The 16,562-nt window shown below is 36.6% G+C and overlaps 1 protein-coding gene across 2 annotated transcripts in view; it reads left to right on the top strand.

The window, feature by feature from the left end:
• The first annotated feature begins 8,418 nt into the window (after positions 1 to 8,418).
• si:ch211-214p13.9 (cell surface glycoprotein CD200 receptor 1-A) overlaps positions 8,419 to 16,562 on the top strand; it is a 78,667-nt gene continuing 70,523 nt past the window's right edge. For both annotated transcript variants that reach the window (XM_028800806.2, XM_028800805.2), the window contains exon 1: positions 8,419 to 8,617. In XM_028800806.2, coding sequence (XP_028656639.1) covers positions 8,548 to 8,617 — 70 coding nt within the window. In that variant the 5' untranslated portion in view covers positions 8,419 to 8,547. The remainder of the gene's footprint in view (positions 8,618 to 16,562) is intronic.

The raw sequence follows: 16,562 nt of genomic DNA, 5'->3' as shown, positions 1-16,562 counted from the left end.
TGTTCAGAGGTGGTGTTATTTTTTGATTCAGATTGTTGGTATAGCTATATTGTTGATTAACAATGGCACATGTAAAATAATAATTCATTACATTTATATAGCGCTTTTCAGGGTACTCAGAGCATTTTATACAGTGAGTGGGGAACCACTTCAACAACCACTAATGTGCAGCATGCACCTGGATGATGCAATGGCAGCCATTTTTGCAACAGTACGCTCACCACACATCAGTGGTTAGGTGGTGAAGAGGTGAGAGATAGTTAGCTAATCAGAGACAGGGGAAGATTAGGAGGCCAGAATGACCAGGCATAGTGGACAATTTAGCCAGGACATTGGGATACACCCTGCTCTTTATGAAGGATGCCCAGGGATATTTAATGACCACAGAGAGTCAGGACCTCAGTTTTACATCTCATCTGAAGGACGCTTCACAGGGTGGGCACCCCCTGCTGGCCTCACCAACACCTCTTTAAGCAGCAACCCAAGCTTTTTCCAGGTTTCCTTAGCTTCAGACGGATGTCCTGTTCTGAAGTACATGTGGTATGGCTGTTAATGTTTTGTGTCACTATATGTGAAAATGACCACAACACAGGCATATAAGATGTCACTGCTGTAAAAATGGGATCTTATCTTTAGTATTTTTCTAAAATAAACTTTGTCCCTAATCATTTCTTAAATAAAAGTTTATATTTTAGTGACTATGCAGTGGGTTGGCACCCTGCCTGGGATTGGTTCCTGCCTTGTGCCCTGTGTTGGCTCGGATTGGCTCCAGCAGACCCCCGTGACCCTGTGTTCGGATTCAGGGGGTTGGATACTGGATGGATGGATGGATTTTAGTGACTAGCATTTTCTTAACAAATTGATGGGTTCTGAGCAATGGCTTTTCTGACTTCCTCCCAGGTTTCAGACCTTCTAAATGTTCCTCAGTAACATCATTGCCTTCTCCAAATTTAATACTTTATCTCCCAATCGTGTTATTTAGCCATTCTTGTCTTTATCTCAAGTATTTTACAAAAGCTGGTTGTTTTATTTGGTTGAAGAAATTACCTTGTGCCTCTAAATTAGCAAGAATTTTTATTTCTTATCTTCTAATTCAACTTTTATGAAAAGATCAAAACAATTATAACATATTTACTACTACCAATTATGAAAATTGTTATTTACTGCTCACTAGTAATGAGTGAATTGATTAATATCAATAGAATTTGCAGTAGTGTTTCACATTGCAAAAAAAATTGCAAAATAAGTTGAATTTCACTCAAAGAAAAGTGTTTAGTTCCTGTCTGGAAGTGTTTTCATGCATTTATTCCATGTGTGTCTGCCTGTCATCTAGTAATTAAATAAAGATCTCTACTGAAAACAAATCACTGGAAGGAACTGTGCATATCCTCCACTAGGATAAGGCAATTGCTTGGTAATGGTGTGAGCTTTGGCAGCAACAATATTTTGTATACTGATATTCATGGGGTAAGGTGGTACGTTTTGGTATAATGAATTTTTAAAAACGCAACGTGCAAGTCCTCTGCATTGATGTGAATGAGAGGCATAAATAGAACTGATTTTACCAGCGTGGTACAGGTTACAGGCTTTACTCAGCCGCCGAAAAGTAAACAGGTAAGCACGGAAGAGCGAATAAATCGTTATGGTTCAGTATTTTAAAACCGCAAAAACTTTTTAGTTAGTTTCGAAATTTTGCAATTGTGAAATCGCTGGCGAAATGAACGTTAGTGTCAGTTTGTGCCAAACTGTTTGTGAATTGAAACTTGCTTGTTTATCATTTGTGTTTACCTTCATCATGTGCCTCTGTATTATTTTCAGGCTCAAACAGCTTGGTCTGACTTGCATTCATTTTCAATAATGAATTCCACTTCTTCCTGCAGGAAAATGACTATAAGGATCCTTTTACGCTAATTTTATGTTGTTACGAATGACTTAGGACAGTTTTTAAATGGATTAACATGTCAAGGAACATTATTCCTGAAGCAATGGGTGATGGGAATACCGATGTCTACAATACCTAGGTAACTCTACTTTTTGTTAAATGCAGTTATTCCACATTGAAATATGTTATTTTTTAAGAAGACAATGTTTGAATGGATGATTGTAAACCTGACACCACCAACTGGCGCATTCGCAGGTCTGCCTCTAAGAGTTCATTTGGGGAATATCCTGGGAAGCCAACTACAGTTACACTCCACACATCCTCTTCAAACCATTTCTTGGTTGCATAAAGCTTAGCTGGAAGTGTTACAGGACACCCAAGTAGCTGCAAGCCACCCCACACAAGAACTTGCATTGCCAGGGCTGAAGATTTACTCGATACTAAAAGCTCCCACCAATACATAGTTTTTGTACCTGTTTTTTTTTTTTTTTTTGTTGGAGAGATATATAAAGTGCAAAGGTGACTTCAAAAATGTTGTTAAAATATGGGAAATGATCATATTATCTCTAAAACAAGCATTGTCTGCAGCACATTTGTATTTTTTTAAAGTTTAGTTTCAATTTCTTATGCATGCTGCATTTTTTGAAACTCTGCATCAGTATTTAAGTGCTGATATTTACAACCTAATCAGAATGTAATACTTTTTTACCTTTGACTATTATGATATTGAGAATATAAAATTTGATTTAGACTCATGCAGTTGCTACACAATGATAATTTTACACAGGAGTCTCTTACTTTTGCAAACATCCAAAACTTTCACTAGAGTGAAGGAAAAAAAAAAACAGTCTGCCACATGTCCTGTGTGCTCAGCTCGGCAGCACAGGAAGTCGGTTGTGTTAATATTGATAATGCCTCTGAAGTTTCATATATGCCTTTTTTTGTTCCATTTTGCAAAACAGAAACATTTGCAGACCGTTTTGAGCTTAGAAGAAGAATAGCTAAAACAGCCAATTTTAGATTAAAGGTTACAACCACTTTCCATCTTATAAAACCTTGCAAATCAAAAAAAGTATTCATAGCCAGTTATGTCTGCAAGATCAAAAATAGAATGCATTGGTTTAGTAATTAGTGTAGCCAGAAAGTGACAATTTTTGTTTCTTTACTTGCTGTCTTTACTTGTAGAGTGGACATGAAATATGAAACCATAACATAGCATTCCATTTTCTAAGCCCACTTATTCCTGAGTAGGGTTATGGTGGGATGGATCCTACCACAGCCAGTATAGGGTATAAGGTAGGAACAACTTCTGAACAGGGTCCTAGTCTATTGCCAGGTGAACACAAACACACACTAGGGTGAATTTAGTCAACCCAACTAACCTGCAGTTTTCACTTCTGCCTTCTGCCTTCTAGAAAGCGTTACCAGAGCCTCGCCACACGCTTCACCCACTGCAGGGACAGCTTCTTCCCCCAGTCCACAAGGTCACTGAACTCGCAGTATTGGTTTAAATTTAATGTTTTAAAAGGTTTTCTTCCTCTTCGGCCAGCCTTTTGAAGATTTAGCTTTTACACATGCTGCTTACATAGAAACGGTTAACTGTGTATTTCATATTTCTATTCTATATTTAGTAAATTATTTCTGCAAGTCATGCAAAAATGTGCATGCTGATTTTTTATTCCCATAAATGCTGTATTTATGTTATTTCACTCTTCTAAAGAACCTCACTGCAGACCATTATAACATTACCAAATGAACATGAAGCTTAAGTAATCCATACCAATTTAGAGTTTAAATATTACAATTGATTAAATGTCACATAAGTTAGACAAAAATTAAGGCAAATGAAGGATATTTAAGGTGGCAATGTGAAGGGCAACATACTGTGCCCCACAGACAGGGAAATTCAGAAAGGATATTCAGAGATTCAGAAAGGTGAAAAGCAAGCAGTTTAATAGCAATTAAAAAGAGTGGATAAGCCATAAATGTAATGAACAGCCAATATAAAGTTTTTCAATATCACTGTCGTGAAATTAAATGATCACACTTTAAGAGGATGTCTGGTGATACGAGAACCTGAAGGTAGGTTAGCATCAACCAATTTATTTTAAAATACACAATTCTTCAAGCTCCCAGTGCTCTACAATGTATTCACATTTCCATTATTAAAAGTGTAAATATAAAATACAAGATCACTTAGTGCATGATGAGAGTGAGAAGGGAACAGATGCGCAAATGATGTAAAGAAATTAAAATGGATTGTGGATGCTAAATAGTCATGAGCCAAGAACAGTAAAAAAAGAGATAGGGCCTTTTGGAAAAGAGCAGTGATGATAACACTGATTATTTAAGGTCTTTTCAGTTTTTTTTAAGACACATGATAAAGAAAGAGTGCAGAATTAAAATATAGCATTTTACTTCTATATATGCTCACAACAAGTAATATTAACATTGTTCTACAGCTGTGCCCTTCTGCATTCCTAACAACAGGAGCTTTAGGCACCTTAAGCACACAAAATACACAAAAAAATATTATAACACAATGTGACCTTATGAAATATTCTTGACAGTAAGGCAAAAATGTAACAAAATCTGCTTGCATTTTTGTTTTGTTGTGGTAGGGTCCTAAGGTGATCCTTTTCTCCCCTGTATACTCTTTATTACGTAGACCATAAGAGAATGCCCCCAAATCTCATGCTCTTACCACACTGTCAGGATTAACTGGCACTGTAAAATTACACCCAAAATAACAGGGTATAGCAACTCTTGGTAAAATAATATAATCTGATAATAGGTTACCAGGAGGCCCTCTGTCTTATTATGTTGTTGTCCGACGTGGTCCAGAATGGTCTTTGATCCTGGATGCTCTCTGCATAAATGAAACAGACAGAGAAAAAGCAGAGGATGTAAAATGGCAGGGAGATACTAAGCCTCTGTATCAGCCTTAATTTAAAGGAATCTTGTGACATCTTGACACACCTCTCAAATCAGTGTGGGGGCACACTTCAAAATGACTCAACTCTTTTCCTGACCCAGATATGGCCTTATTGCCACTATGGTTCCATTTATACCCTGTCAACTCCCCAGCTCTTGACCTCCTTATGTAAGAATTATTACTTAGTGCAATGTGTAATTGCATCTGCTCAGTCTACTAGCTCCACCACTGCCAAACTAATCTGCAATCAGATGTTTTAATTTAAAATAGAATAATGTTTCCCCTGTTTAAGAATAAGATAGGTAGCAAACAATATAATATCGAGTAGAGGTTGATAATAAGTAGCAAATGGACAAATCAAAGTCCAAGTGTTAGAAGAACAATGAGTTCTGGCATTGGAATAATGTCTATTTCAAGTCAAGCCTAGTCAAATGTCTTTATTTTCATACCATCCACACACAGTATTGCAGCATACAGTGGCACAAAATAATATTCCTTAGGACACGTTGAAACATATAGATAAACACAGGACTAGCTCAAGATTGGTAAAATACTATACAATACTATATATAAATAAATAATTGGTAAAAGAATAGACAGTAATAGTTTGAAATAGACAGTAATAAATAAAAGCAACAACTTATCAGTGGTAACAAGTGTAACAAATGTACTTCATGTAAATAAGCTACTAGAAGTAGATATGAGGCCAGGGGGGCAGCTCAAAGTTCAGAGTCCAGATAGCTAAGAGGTAGAAGTTGTTGTAAAACCAGGCAGAACTGATTAGGATGCTACAATGCCTTCTGCCAGATGGGACTGGAACAAAGAGAGTGTACCCTTCATTAAAGACATCTTTATAAAGTGTTGCATCTGCAAAGCCTATATAGCATTATGAAGGGAGGGTACAGAGGTCCCAATGATATTTTCTGCTGTGTGCACTATCTATTGGACGCCCTTACAGTCAGAGACACTGCATTTCCCAGGCCAGGCAGTGATGCAGGGGGTCAGATTGCTGTCAATGGTGTCCCGGTAGAATATGTTTAGAATAGGGGGCATTTGTTTAAGCTTGCCTTCTTCAGCTAACAAATGAATTTTGGCTATGGACGTGGTGTTAATTGATCAAGAAGGTCTGCTGACAGGTGCACACCATGAACCAATTCCAATGCAGAACACTCAATATGCAGTGGGGTGTAGACAGCATAGGCCTTCCTGAAGTCAGCAATAATCGCTTTTGTCTTGTCTAAAATATGACACAGATTGTTACATGCACCAGTCTGCTAATCGTTGTATATCTGTAAACTGACTTAACCCATTGGTGACGACACCTACCACCATTGTGTCATTTGCACACTTAATGATAGTATCAGAGCTGTATCATGCTAGAACCAAGAATAAGCCTTGTCCATATGACAGTAGTTGGAGCCTGATACTCAAATACTCTTGGGGTTTATAACTGAATAGAGATCACTGGGGGACGATGTTGGTAGTCACTCATTCCAGTTGAGGGCATCATGGGAAACCATTTAATTTCATTCTGATCCCAAATGACCATTGGGAATGGCAGACTACCTGAGGATCTTTCCACTTTAAATGTCAGGTGGGGAACATGTGGCTGTAGGGTTTCTAAATGGCAAATATGGTCCCTGCATGGTCTCTGTTTGGGGCCATTTTCACACCACTGTAATGAGCCTGCAGTAAAGAAGAACTTTAGAGACAAGGGCTCAACTCTAAGAAGGAAGATAGTGGGGTGTACAAGAGTAGTACAAAAGGAGTTCTTCTTTTGGTGCTTTTAGATGAAAAGTGCACTGGACAACCTACCTTGTAGACTAAGGTACAAATATTCTTCGGCCATGTTCAGAGGACAATAAATTGTGCATTTTCCTTGTTTATTTTGCCTTTTTTGTTACCTCTCATATTATCCTTTACGTGTGTACTTTCTGTTATAATAATTAAGTCCTTTGTGTGCTTTTTTCCCTGCTTGGCATTATATGGGCTCAGTGTTGGCTTAGTTGTTTGCATTCCATAAAGGTCCTCTAAGTCCTTTTTAGAACTATGTCATTATCTAATGTGACAACTTATTTTGTTCAACTAATTACTGCAATTAGTTACTACCACAAGGTTTTAATTTAGGTTTATGTAGCCAAAAAAGAAAAATAATAAAGCAAAAAAAGTTGTTATGATTATAAATTGGAAAAATTGACTTTAATCCCAATTGACATAATTGAGAAAGGCACTTGGTTCTCAGCTCCCAGTGATTAAAAGGTAGTGAATATGCCTTACTCAAATAGATATTACTATAAACAGTAGCAAAATAAAGTTGGAAAACCAAACAACCAGGTAGTGTCGGATGTTTAGTCTTTCCAGGTGGTCCATTTTTTGCTTTGATTCAGTTCTTTTACTGATCTTGTAAAGCTCATTGCCATTATCTAAAGTTTATAAAACTAAACTCATATTTACAAAATAAGCTACTTTAGCTCACGTTTCTGATATCATAGATGGGAGCCAAAAACCCAGCTTATTTGTATAACTTACGAACAGTATGGCATGTTCGTATAACTTAGAAAGAGCTTTTAAAACTATATATGTTTTAGTTTAGCACTTTTGCATTATACATCTGATTTAAACCGCACTCTTATCTCTGATCAACACAAACATGCATAGCCAAGCAATACCTTAGACTCACAATAAAGCAGAGCTTATTACACATTCTATTTAATTATCATGTAAGTGTTAAGCAAACACAAAAGCATTAACAAAGTACAATTTTCAGTAGCCAAGTAACAATCCATTTTAGCATAACAGACTGTTTCAGCACAGAAAGGAATAAAGCATCATTGTAAAGGTCAATTTTCAAAAGTTCTTCTCCTTCCTGAAAAGTTCTGCTTCTCTGACAGTATGGAAGGTACAATGCCTGTTGCTTAGAGCAGCAGTGCTTGGCCTTTCCAAAAACATTTTTAATTTTCATTGTACCTACAATTTTTTAATGAATATCATTTCATTATCAGATCAACGTAATCAGTTAAGTAGTACATTTTCCCAGTTTAAAAAATGATTTCAACACTGGGCATATTTTTTACAATATAATTGCCAGCAGATAATATGACTTCTTTAGAGTTACCGAGAATAGACCATCAGCTGTTTAGTTTAATGTCCAACTGTTTAACCACTAGACTGCAACCTACTACAACTTGACACAGGCAAAAGCAATTCTGTGCATTCGCTTTCTCCCAATTTATATATAGCAAATTGTCATAGGAAGAGAAACAGATCTCAAATTGCAACTAAAAGAGAGAAACTTCTAAGGGTCTTTGATCTAACAATTTCGCTCACTCACAATGGTGCAGTGTTTCCACTCAATGATGCATCTCAGAAGAGAGATAACTCACTATTTTAATACTTTTAGATTATATAAGATTTTTTCATGTGAAAAAAATGTACTATTCCAAGAACTTTTTTGTTATTCTTATTAACGATCCTCACTACTTCGCAAGCCGCCTTTATTCCCTTTTTTGTGCCACCAACTAAACACCACGTGCGTATTGTGGTCACACTTATACACATGGCAGGAAATGAGTGTCATAGTATGTTATCTGAAAGAAAAAAAATGAACATGCTGCTTCCAGAAGTTGCACTCGTAAAGACCTAAAATAAGAGCTCCTCTGGTGAAAAAGAAAGCACATAATCCCACCAAATTAATTTTGACAAAGAGCAGGCAGCACTTCACCAATGAAGAATGACAACTTTCACAGGATTCTGCTTTATTTGTACTTTGCTTGTTTCTCTGACTTTCGCTTCACGAACAGGTAAGGTAATCTGTATTCAAAATGACAAAGAAAGTTTAAGGACACATATTTCCATTGCAACATGCATGTAATTTGAATACATTTTTAAAAAACAGAAGGTGGAAATAAAGGTTGCTTTACTTATAATAAATATTTTCTAGAAATACAACTTGCCATATTTCTTTTGATCAAAATGAGGTTTTTGTGACTTTTGTTTAAATACACTTTTTAATTATTAGATACTGGATGAACCTATAATGGAATGATAAACTATATTTTAAAAATAGTCATAACATTCCAATGTTAATTCTGAAATTCTTTCTTTTACTCAAGCAAAAATGTACTTATATTATTTGTATTTAGGTGCTAAAAGAAAGTATTGCTAGTCAGATTAACAGACAATGTAAATATAGAAACATTTTTTGAATTATTTTATGTGCTTTTCTCAAAATTAGAAGTACCAATTTTGTTAAAGTGCAAAGTGCTCTGCACTTGCAAATTCAAATAAAATGAAAAATAAACACTTGGTTGAACTTTGTAAACACTATACGTTATGGCTAGGCTACTTTTCCTTTCTATTGATTTGTATGTTGTATTTCTGTGTGTAAAACTAGAGGGTAGGGAAGAACAAGGCTCACTGTACATACACATATACAGTACATGCATACACACATACATAGATCCTGCAAAAAAATAATGCAAATAAACACTTGTGCCTTATGATAGAAATATGTTACTGGATTCTTAAGGAAATCTTTTCTTTGCAGTTGTTAAATTGTTCTTTAGTGTGGCTGAAAAACAAATGGTTGAACCTAGTTTTTTAAATAGTAAAAAATACAATACTACTGATGACAAATGCCACATGGTTTTAAACTGATTTTTTTGTAATATTGGTTTAATTTAACATTCCCTTACTTACTTTATGCTTCATGTATTATGTGTTACCAATAACATTAAAGTTTTTTTGTTGCATTTAAAGGTAAGTCTTGAAAGATGGGTTCCCAGACACCAAAGAAATATTTTACTTTGTAGCGACTACATTTTTGCTTTAGTGTGGTTGAAAAACAGCAGCATAAACCTCAGTTTTTTAATGGAAAATAATATAATAATACCGATGACAAATGTCATATGATTTATGAAAACACTTTGATATGCCAGAGTTTTTTTGCACCGATTTGCTGTGTTTTCCAATTAATATAAAATGCACTTAATTGCTTAATACTAAATATATTATGCATTAATGTTTTGTCAGGAATATTTAGTGTTTTGCATAGCAGATAAAAGTCTGTCTTGAAACAAAGTCCCAGATTCCAGTATAGTCTTGCTATCTGACCTTTCATGTTGATATATGATGTTTACATATATCAGTTATATAATGTGTGTATGAAAACATATATATATCATCTTGCCTGAAGAAGGGGCCCGAGTTGCCTCAAAAGCTTGCATATTGTAATCTTTTTAGTTAGTTAATAAAATGTGTCATTTTGCTTGACTTCTTATTACATCCATAATGGCTAACACAGTACAAAACTCTAGTACTATAAAATATATCAATGTAGGTATTAAATATATTAGTATATATGTGTGTGGTAGGTTTTTGCTTCAGCTGGCAAATGGTCCCAGCACCCTGGGTTTTAATCCTTCACCTCATTGTGTCTGTGTGGGTTTTGCGACCAGGTGTCCCGTCGATTGGTCATATTCCGTATTCACTCAGCGTGAGTGTAGGTATATACAAGTGGAGCCTGCAATGGACTGGCACTCTGTTCAGGTCTATATTTGACTAAGTGGTTGGAGAACATTATGTTGTTTGTAGATGTTATCATTATACTGGGTTCTGTGCAGCTATAAGGACTTTAAGCAAAATTATTTTTGTGTGCTTGATAGCTCCCACTTTTATCCATATCCAAAACGGGGATGGGAGAAACTTAAGAAACTTTTCTTTCATGCTAAGATAGCAAAATTCACAGTGGTTCTTCAGAACAGAGAGTGCTCCACTCAGGCAACCAGGACTTACTGAATGACGTCCTCTTCAGAATCAGACTCAGGGATTCCTGGCAGCTGTTTCCAGTGTGACGTTCTAATAGAGTGAAGTGTGCCAAGTCCTTCTAGGGAAAGACAAAATACTGAATTTTTGAGTGTCTATTGAAGTTTTTCATTTGCCATGAGAGCCTTGAGTTTTAGAAACATCTGCCATCATGTCACTTTGTTTCCAGTCGCATCCTTTAATTTTGAAAAATGGAAGCTGCGGGACTAATGTAACAGAAGCTGAAGTTACTTTTGCAGATGTTGTATCATTCAGACACATTTAGCTGTCTGATGAGGAGTCATGTGTTATGCGGCTCATCCTTTGGGTGAATAAGGCAGTGTTTGTATAGACTCCGATTACTGAGTAACCACAAAGAAATATTTTTGGCTTGTCGGAAAAAATAAAAAGTTTTTGTAGGAATTATCACAATCTATATACTAAAGGAAAGAATGTAAAGGCACCAGCTTTCACCCACAATGAAGACATTTTTCACTGAATGTTTCAGAAATACACACGATTAAAATGTAGATTATCACGAGAATATTTAAAGTAGTAAATAATATTTTTCATGGAACATGTGAATGCAAATAATTCCACAGTTACAGTAGATAATATATGTGGGTAGACTGTTGACTTCCTTTTCTTTACAAAAAAGCTTTATTGGTATTCTCATATTATTGGTGTAGCTGTCGTGACTCATTGGCTTTTGTTTAAATAAGTGTACCTTCATTTTCCATTTATAAAAGAAGAAAAGAGGAACAAATGTTAGAGTCTTCTGTTCATCCTGGTTTTATTTTGCACTGCCACATTTTGTATTATGCTATGTGTGTATCATAATTGATCATTTAAAGCAGTTCCATGATATTTAAATAATTCTACTTAATCAAAGGCCAATTTGTCAGAAGCAGTCTACAAACGCACTTAGAAAATGGCAGCTTCATTGAAACGGATTTGTTGATATAGTTGATATTTCTGTTTGTTTCTTCTGTCAAGTTCTCTGAGTTTGTGGTTATTTCTTTTTATTTCCAAGTTGATTTTTTCCTACTTCAGGTATAGTGTTTACTGTAATTGTATGCTAATTATATCCCTGCACATGAAATGGGTTGATACTCACAAAAAGAGCTCTGCAAGTTCATTGTTGCAATTCTTTCATATCTATAATGGACTTCATTATTAATCATCAAACTTTCATTTCCTGAAACTCAGACCCAGGCTCTCTGTAGTTTTAAGTGGCTCCTCCCTTTTATGTCTTTCCAGATTGAATTTCATTTTGGTATAAAGATTAATAATATACAGATTTGTCAAATGTTCTGGAAATTTCTATAAATCATTTAATCCTAGAATGTTAAAAATATTGGTAATTTCTCAATCCATCTTTTAAAACCAGAGACTTTTTAAAGATTTATAAACAGGGTGTATCAAAAACATATCTAACTGTAAAAGAGAAGAATTCAGAAAAGGTCTGTTCAGCTGTAAATGTAATGGCATTTAGTGAGCCTATGGCAGATGTAGCTAATGACTGCAATTAGCTTCTAAGTAGTGTTCACATTACAGAATCTGCTGGGATGACAGTGCCTGATGTTATGACTTCTGAATATTTAATTGTGATTAAAGTCATCTTTTGGATGTATGCTGACATGGCCATCCATTTCCGATTCCACCTTGAGTAGGTCAATGTTTATTTGTTTTTTGAGACATACCATACTGTATATACTGTGTATAGTTATATACAGGCACAGTGCTTAGTGCTGCAACCTCACTGCACCAGGAAACTGGTTTCAAATCCTCACCCTGTTGCTGTCTCCGAAAAACTATCACATTCTGCCCGTGTCTAAAATGTGTTTTCACTGTGTAATCTGGTCGATCACCCGCATCCTAAGACATGCAGGACAGGGTCATTGGAAAGAAAAATAAAGATATACAGATGGCTTTCAATTTGATACAACATAATAAATGACAATTTAAGTTCAGGCCCTAAAATCATTAAGCATTCTTCACATTATCTTCTATATCCTTATAACAATTCTGCTATCTAAAACTATGAAATTGCAAGTGCAGTTTGTTTTCTCTTTACATGATTTGAAAGTAATCCCTCCTCCATCGCGGGGGTTGCGTTCCAGAGCCACCCGCGAAATAAGAAAATCCGCGAAGTAGAAACCATATGTTTATATGGTTATTTTTATATTGTCATGCTTGGGTCACAGATTTGCGCAGAAACACAGGAGGTTGCAGAGAGACAGGAACGTTATTCAAACACTGCAAACAAACATTTGTCTCTTTTTCAAAAGTTTAAACTGTGCTCCATGACAAGACAGAGATGACAGTTCAGTCTCACAATTAAAAGAATGCAAACATATCTTCCTCTTCAAAGGAAACAGAGAGGAAAGCAAACAAATCAATAGGGCTGTTTGACTTTTAAGTATGCGAAACACCGCGGCACAAAGCTGTTGAAGGTGGCAGCTCACACCCCCTCCGTCAGGAGCAGGGAGAGAGAGACAGAGAGAGACAGAGAAAAATCAATACGTGCCCTTTGAGCTTTTAAGTATGCGAAGCACTTTGCAGCATGTCGCTTCACGAAGCAGCTGCACACAGCAGGTAGCAACGTGAAGATAATCTTTCAGCATTTTTAGACGAGCGTCGGTATAGTCTAGGTGTGCGAACAGCCCCCCTGCTCACACCCCCAAAGTCAGGATCAGAGAGAGTCAGCGCAAGAGAGAGAGAAAGAAAAGTAAGTTGGGTAGCTTCTTAGCCATCTACCAATAACGTCCCTTGTATGAAATCAACTGGGCAAACCAACTGAGGAAGCATGTACCAGAAATGAAATGACCCCGCGAACCAGCAAAAAATCCGCGATATATATTTAAATATGCTTACATATAAAATCCGCGATGGAGTGAAGCCGCGAAAGGCGAAGCGCGATATAGCGAGGGATTACTGTAACACTGAATTCAATGTAAAGTAAACCCCCATGATCCCATAATGGAGAAAGTGGGATCAAAAAATGGAAGGATGTAAATAATGCATCTCATTGAGTTTTGTTTTATTAGCATATATATTGACATATTTTATAGATAAATAAAAGATAATTCCTACAGAGAAGTGTCATACATTTATATCGGTGACTACAGTTTGAGTGTATCAATTAGAAGAATTGTGAATGAATTAGCTGTGTGCTATAGGATCTCCAAAGTCTTGTCCAGATGCAGATAGTGTGAGGTATTATTGATGAGGCACTGAGCACCCAGCAGCTTAGCCAACACCCTTTGCTGTCCCAAAACAGAGTTTCCTTACCTGACTATCTTATTAAATCTGTTAACAGTCTCTTCTACTGCCTCCAAATACCACTATGTAAAATAATTCTACATATCAAAAGTTTAAAGTTTTTTGTCATGTGCACAGTAAGGAAACACGTTTCCCTGTACAATGAAATTCTTTCTTTGCTGTCCACACCAAATGACAAAACCAAAGTATAAAGATAAACATAAATAATAAGTAGGAGATATATAATAAGTAACAGAGGCAGCATAAAGTATAAAAACAGAATAGAAATATAAAGTGTAATGTGCAGTAGTGTTGCCGTACCACACAGTGATGCAGCTGGTCAAGATGCTCTCAACAATGCAGCTGTAAAAGTTGCCGAGGATCTTAGTCAACATATCAAACTTCCTCAACCTCCTCATAAAGTATAGCCACTGTTGAGCCCTTTTGACCAGCTGTGTGGTGTTAAGTGTCCAAGTGAGGTCCTCACTGATGTAGATGTCCAGGTATTTAATGCAGCTCAACCTCTCCACTTCAAGCCCTCGGATAAACAGTGGCCAATAAGGTCTCCTCTCCTTCCTCATGTACGCTATCATCTCCTTCATCTTGTCTGTGTTAAGGGTGTGGCTGTTGTCCTCACACCATGACTCCAGACTGTCCACCTCCCTCCTGTAAGCCACCTCATCCCCACCAGTGATGCGTCCTATCTCTGTGGTGTCATCTGCGAACTTTAGGATGATGTTATCTTTGTGGGAGGCGACACAGTCATGGGTGAACAGGGTGTAGAGGATGGGGCTGAGGACGCATCCCTGTAGGGTGCCTGTATTTGTGATAATGGTGGCTGAAATCCTATCACCAATCCTGACAGACTGGGGCCTGCCAGTCAGAAAGTCTAGGAGCCAGTCACAGAGGGTGGGGTGCAGGCCAAGTGCAGACAGTTTATGAGTGAGTTTATGGGGGATAACCGTGTTAAAGGCGGAGCTGAAGTCAACAAAGAGCATCCTGGTGTAGGAGTCTTTGTTCTCCAGATGGAAGAGGGAATAATGTAGTGCGGCTGCAATGGCATCTGAGGTGGACCTGTTGGGCCGGTAGGCATACAGCAGGGGGTCCAGTGTGTCCAGTATGCTGCTCTGAATGTGGGCCAGCACCACTCTCTCAAAACACTTCATGATGATTGGTGTGAATGCTACTAGCCTGTAATCATTCAGGCAGGTGGTGGGCTTTTTTTAGCAAGGGGGATGATGGTGCATTTAAGGTCAGTCAAAGTGGAGTGAGTGTAACTAACTATGAGCAAGTTATATTAATATATATATTTTTTGTTAATCAAGAATAGTAAAGAATGTGACAAATTATGCATGTTTCTGTTGAAATGTAGACGTGTCCAAGAGTCAAAGTGGATACTTTAGCATTTTCAGGACTGGTGCCTTGTAGATGACTTCTATATGTGGCAATAATGTTTGCTTAAATATAATCCAAAGATAAGCTCTCAGGTTAGTTCCTTGTTTATGCTACAGTATACAGTGTTGCTATCATATTAATGATGCACCTTGAAATTCGACAAAAATTGTATCTGAATTGTGACTATTTGTGATTGATCACAATGTAATAATAGATTGGAATAAATAAGCATTACACAAAAAAAAACCAGAAAAATAAAAATCAGAAATTTGTTATGTCTTTTTTTTGTTTACTGAAAAATCAATACAAGTCAATTAGAAAAGAAGTATATGGTCATTAGTAATTACTTCATACGTCGAATGACCCAATTTTGAAGAAAGTAATAAATTGTGTCCACATTATTTTTCCAATTATGATTCTGGAACATTTTAATGAGTAGTAAAAATCCTGATAAACAAGTCCCTTGGCTGTTTATTTTGGTCATCTATATTAACTATTAATGAAAAAGACTTTGGCAATCTAGACAGATCTATATTAAAGAAACATTTTACAATTACATATCTACTAGGAGTCATTTCATTTTCTAGCCCAATTAGCGCAGGGTCATGGGGGTGGCAGAGCTCATCCCAGCTAGTATAGGGTGCAAGGCAGGAGCAAACCTTGGAAAGGTTGCTACTCCATCGCAGGATGAACACACACAAACACCAAGCACATAATAGCATTGCGAGTTCATCAATAAATTCATGCCTGCTGGACTGTGGGAAGAAAATTACTCAGGATTTATACACCATATACATTACATGGGCCCTGAAAGAATATATTTGGTCAAATATTACATATTAGACAAATTCCCATTAATAGAAGGGAGGTATACCTTTATGTGCCATTATATACATAAAGAAACACATCCAGTGCAGATGTGTTAAACAAGCAATCGTAACATCTCATACAACACTTCATCCAATTCATACTCATTGGGGGTCAGGGTCTATTCCAGAAGAACTGAGTACAAGCCAGGAATGGGCACCAGTCCATAGCAGGTCTTACTCTTATGCACATACAAGCAAATATCACTAATGTGTCACTTCATTAGAAACGTGAGAGAAACACCTAGACAGACAAAGGGAGCTTATTATGGGGGATTGTAAATGAATGTGCAGGTGTTACTGTTTATCGAGAACATAAGATACAAATGAAAAAAACCATAGTTGGAAATAGCACCTTGTGGATCTTTAAATGTAGACTTAATAATAATTTGAAAATGGTACATGAAAAAGGAATGCT

Source organism: Erpetoichthys calabaricus, chromosome 4 (assembly GCF_900747795.2).
Source record: "Erpetoichthys calabaricus chromosome 4, fErpCal1.3, whole genome shotgun sequence".
Taxonomy (NCBI): domain Eukaryota; kingdom Metazoa; phylum Chordata; class Cladistia; order Polypteriformes; family Polypteridae; genus Erpetoichthys; species Erpetoichthys calabaricus.
This window is presented reverse-complemented; position numbering and strand designations above follow the sequence as displayed.